At 36.2% G+C, this 5,143-nt stretch overlaps 1 protein-coding gene across 2 annotated transcripts in view; it reads left to right on the top strand.

Annotated features, from left to right (window-relative positions):
• LOC131798428 (methionyl-tRNA formyltransferase, mitochondrial) overlaps positions 1-5,143 on the top strand; it is a 10,690-nt gene extending 5,547 nt beyond the window's left edge. Inside the window, exons 3-12 of one of the 2 annotated variants that reach the window (XM_059116072.2) lie at positions 1-81; positions 174-254; positions 973-1,095; positions 1,875-1,914; positions 2,003-2,065; positions 2,564-2,639; positions 2,896-2,987; positions 3,518-3,587; positions 3,928-4,010; positions 4,663-5,143. The exon at positions 1-81 is cut by the window's left edge and continues 20 nt beyond it. In XM_059116072.2, the coding sequence (XP_058972055.2) occupies positions 1-81; positions 174-254; positions 973-1,095; positions 1,875-1,914; positions 2,003-2,065; positions 2,564-2,639; positions 2,896-2,987; positions 3,518-3,587; positions 3,928-4,010; positions 4,663-4,809 (856 nt within the window). In that variant the 3' untranslated portion in view covers positions 4,810-5,143. The remainder of the gene's footprint in view (positions 82-173; positions 255-972; positions 1,096-1,874; positions 1,915-2,002; positions 2,066-2,563; positions 2,640-2,895; positions 2,988-3,517; positions 3,588-3,927; positions 4,011-4,662) is intronic. The other variant, XM_066167861.1, reaches the window with a different exon arrangement.

Here is a 5,143-nt window from a genome sequence, read left to right as displayed (position 1 = left end):
TTCTACAAGAAAATTTAGCAGCAAACATAATATTCCTATTTATTATTGGAATAACAAGGATGGCTGGGAGCTTAATCAAGGGTAGGAACACAATGGCTTTCTGCTATTGGTTTATCAAAATTATCATTATTTCATTATTAGTGTGGCTGATTTTGATTGTTGTCCCATGGCAGGCCACCTGGTCCATATGACATTGCAGTTGTTGCATCCTTTGGCTACTTAATACCTAACCGCATTCTGGACTTGTTTCCATGGTAACAAAAGCAGATTGCATTTAAGATTTGTCAATAGTGTATTATGTAAGAGTCAGCGCAGTGACATTTATTCAAACCCTACAAGATTCAATCACTGTATTGCTTAATCAGTACTTTTTCTATCCATTTTAAACAAATCTGGTATTTATTTCATTGTTTAAAGTGTTTTAACATTTAATCTCTGGGAAATTAGTCTACTGTACAGTCTCTTTTTAATTTTAACACAGTTGCAAACAAACAGAAGTAAGTTGAGAATTAAGAATCAAAACTACTGATTTTGGAGAGTTCATCATGATATAACAGCATTATTTTTTAAGGTTAGACGATGTAACAAATCTCTGATAATTAGCCTTGACAATGTGCTCTCAGATCTTGAAATTGAAAGCTTGAATTAACAATACAGTTGTCCTTCTTGACTGATCAAATCTTAGCTTAAGTCCCTAATTTTGAGTCAATGGTAAAAATAAGTTGATTAAAGGAAACCACATTGATCTTCAGTTCAACCTGTTCAGACTATGCAGTATATATGTCTATGTGTATGAAGATACACATAGACCTAGAGAAAAACATTGAATTGTGGATGGTTAAAATTGGAAAATGTACAACCAAGCAGAATGATACATGCATATTATGTCTACTCAAATGCAGTGTTAGCAAAAAATAGAATGTTGACCTTGTGTTATCATTGTGTTTATTGTGTAATTCATTTTCATCTTAGTGGTGCTATAAACATTCACCCATCTCTCCTGCCACAGTGGAAGGGTGCTGCCCCAATTTCACATGCAATATTAAATGGAGCAAAGGAGACAGGGATATCCATTGTTGAAGTATCTAGAGACAGGTCAATTTGAATACCAAAAAAGATTCACGAACAGATTTTATGTTTCCATGCATATGTTCAGTAATAGATCACAGATAAGGTCAAAATGTGGGAAGACCAAAAAAAATTGTGCCCTGTGTCACCTATGTTCTCACCACATTTTGAAGTCATCTGTGATTTATTACAGTACAGACCAATGGCAACATGGAATCTATTTGTTTTATATGATAAAAAAGCAAAATATTGTTAATGTCATCCCTACGTCTGTCCTCCAGTAGATCATAGATGAGAACCAATCTAAAATGCATGGAGGATTCAGCTTATTAACTATTAATGTTTATAACATGCAAAACTGCTGTCATTGCAAATGAGCAAAGCTGGTTAATACTGAACTTTAATTTACTCACACTACTCAAGAAACATTGAGTGATTGAAAGCAACCCTCAGAAAAATCTTTCCAGAATCAAATTTTTGCAACATGTGAGTCTGTTGGCCAAAAAGAGGGATAGCTATGCAATACCAGGAGAACCAGATCAGTCATTAGGCGCACATGTAATAACATGGTTATGCAGACTGGAATTGAAGTTTTGATAACTAGTTGGCATAATAGAGGATGCTACTGTCATCTCTAAAAGAAGCCCCACTGCAGAGGCTTGATAGCTCATCCAAACATCTTGAATTTGGGTTGACTGGTAGCTGGGGAGTCTCTTTTCCATTGATATTGTATCCCAACACAGTTAGTGACCCTTGTATTCCAATTATTCTATTCTAATTATTTTAATGTCACTTGTGAATTTTAGATTTGATGCAGGGCAGTGCATACTTCAACAAACATTCAAGGTTTGGAAATTTTTTACTTTACTTGTTGAGTTTTCTATTTTCGATTTAAATTAAAAATGCTAAAGTAAAGATTTCAATTATTTCAAAGATTCCAGGAGATATTATGTATGATGACCTTTCTGATCAACTTGCAACACTTGGCACACAAATGGTAGGTATAAAGGTCATAAAATGGTATTAAAATAAAAGGATAGGTAGCATTGATAATCATTTAGTACTTTTTACCAGGCTTGGTTCTCTCACCTCCAAACCCATACCCAGTCACCAGAGCTTTATCCTTCTCTTTCCTCAAGTATCATCTTGGTCTGGGAGAATTCTGACATTCTCTCTCTGCTTCCTCTTTACCCTCCGTTTTTGTTTGGCACCCAAATCCTCAGACTAGAACAGGATAGATTTCAACAAAACGTGCCTGCTTTTGAATTATTTATCATTATTATTATTACTATTATTATTATTATTGTTATTGTTGTTGTTTGAATTATTATTTGGCCATTGGACCTTCATGTAAACAAAGGTTCCTTTGACGGATGTAGTATTTGGTGGATTGGGACTTGCACGCTTAACCGCTATGTTAGTTTCGGTCAACATGATAAAAGGTTTTTTAGTTCAATATTCTCGTACTACTGACAGTATTACTTTGTGTTCCCAGTTGATGCATGCTTTGGAGAATTTGGAGTCTTTACGAAAAAATCCCATGCAGTTGAGAAAGATGAAAGCTAGCTGGGGTAAGTTCGGACGATTTTGAAATGTAACAAATAGAGTCCAATCTGTATTTAGCAGCACTGTATGGCGTTTTCAATCGTTCTTTCTAATACCCTTATTCTGTGGAACCTGTATTAAGCGGTCAACCTCTATTACACGGTCACCCCGCCATTCCCCGTAGGTGATCGCTGAATACAGGTTCGACTTTTTCCAAGGAATTTTGCATATTGCATCCTCTGTGATTTTTAATTAGTTGAATAATTGTTACCGCTATTACAGCCCATCGTCTGACTAAAGAGGATGGTTACATTGACTGGACACATCACACTTGGTCTTACATCAGGAGGCGATGGAATGCTCTCTCGTCCCGAGTAAGAAATGATTCCTGTTTGCGTTTATTTATCCACGGCAGCTTAATACCTGAATGCAGTTTTGGTTTGATTTTTATGTTTGAGAATTCAATACTAAAAATTTTAAAACAGGAACACGAATGATCATAGCTTTGATTTCTCTCAGAATTTTTTGCCTCGTGTTGACAACCTGAGCGAAAGTCACGATGAGGGTTAAAAGGGAAGTTGTTTATCAATAAAGTGTTTTAAGTGTGATGCGTGAAACGTTATCGGTCAGTTGTGCTTTGATATTTGTGGGTGGAGGACTCAAGTACATTGGTCGGGATTGGTCAGTCTGATCCATCGGTAAAATCACCAAAGGTGGTTTTGTTCGGGTGTCATTTGATGTCATTCCTATGTGCGGTGGTAGCTGTATCGTCCAAGAAGTAAAAAAAACTGCCTATCCTTTTTCGTTCTTATCTCAGGAAAATTAAATAATTGATAATTCAGTGGGAAAATGTAACCTTTTTTTTTTCGTTTTCATTCTTTTTTTGCGTCTTTTTACGTATTAGGTTGGAGTTCAGACAAGCTGGAGAGGCAAAAAGGTTAAGCTGATCAAAATGTCTAAAGAATGTCTTCAGCGTAAGTTGGTTTGGCTTTAACTACCACTCCTCTTGGGTGTGGACGTAAGGGGAGGTTTTTGAATTGACAAAAATATTAAAACGTCATGAAAATTTGACTTCAATGTAAGGATATTGGTAATTAAACATATTGCGAATCTGAGAGGCTTATTCTCATCGTTAACAATTCAGTTGGCGAGGATTGACCCGAGTATATTCGTTCATTGATTAAGTGACCAGAGTATATTCGTTCATTGATTAAGTGACCTGAGTATATTCGTTCACTGATTGTTAAATCGTTTTCCTGATTATTACCACGTTATTAGCACGTTCACTGATTCTTACCATGTTACTTTTTCTAGTAACACCTGAAGATGGTGAGTCTACAATTCCAGGGGAAGTGAAATACGATAGAGACCGTGATACCCTTTTCATCAGATGTCGGGTATGTACACAATTAGTATTATTATTCTGTTCTTAAAACTACGTAATACTTCAATGTATTGATGCTTCAATGTATTCGGTTATGCTAAAACTGTAACCAATATCTCCTTCGCAGTTTGAGGTAAAAGCTCTCGGCTTCTCTTGAAGGTTTAGTCGCCCGTTGAATTTCAGCAATTTAAGCTGTAAAAACAAAATTTAATAACTACGAACAAGATTGTCAGCAGTCGGATTTCGACTTTCCATTTTTAAAAACGGATAATAAATTATATTTTTAGATAAAAGGTGCTCTTGTCAACATTGCTGCACAGGTGTTTTGAAGTAGAGCTCTTATAAAAATTTGTCCTTGCTTATACACAAATTGTTCTTTTCCCTAGTGCCCCTAGGTTTTTTTCTCACTCTCGGTTATTTTTTATGCTCGCTGGTCGTGTAAAATCGATTGAATGCAACATCTTGGTTTGCCTGAGAAGTTAACCTTTCTGTGAAGCTGGTGGGTCAGCCCTAAGCCTGAAACATCTGTGTAATCAAGTGATCTTTTAGCTTTTTGTGTCGGTCTGTGAAGGAGTTTTTTTAAAATTCAACTGAAATGAGAACTAGAACTGGAGGAATACGGATTCTGAACCTTTTCATAATACGTTATATTTATATTCACCTAGGACGCCTGGGTTGGAGTAACAGAGCTACAGTTTGAAACCAAGACTGTCATTACTGCCAGAGACTTTGCTAACGCATATCTTCATTTAAGCTCAATTCATAATCCGTCAAAATCATGTTTTCAAAGTCTTCCTTGGAAAGAAAGATGACAAAGGGTCTGTTATGTGGTTAAAATCATTTGTCAGTTGTTACCTAATACAAACACACGTATTACTTGGAATATTGTGCAGGGTTCGAAAACAGAAATGAGCTTTCAGCATGAAAGCGGGTCAGCTGGAACCACACTGGACATTGCCTGAAATGTGATTCTTGCCGTTTGAATGTGATTCTTACTGTTGACAACGGCCTATTTTAAAATGTAATTATCGAGGGTTTACTAGCTGACTGCTGGCAGGTCACAGGAATTAACTTATGGTAGTGCAGAAGAAAAGAATTGCTAAATTAAACTTACTCGTCTCTTGTCCAACAACGCTGCGCTTTTGA

This window comes from Pocillopora verrucosa, chromosome 1 (assembly GCF_036669915.1).
Source record: "Pocillopora verrucosa isolate sample1 chromosome 1, ASM3666991v2, whole genome shotgun sequence".
Taxonomy (NCBI): domain Eukaryota; kingdom Metazoa; phylum Cnidaria; class Anthozoa; order Scleractinia; family Pocilloporidae; genus Pocillopora; species Pocillopora verrucosa.
Note: the sequence above shows the minus strand (reverse complement) of the source record. Positions and strands in the feature narration are given on the sequence as shown.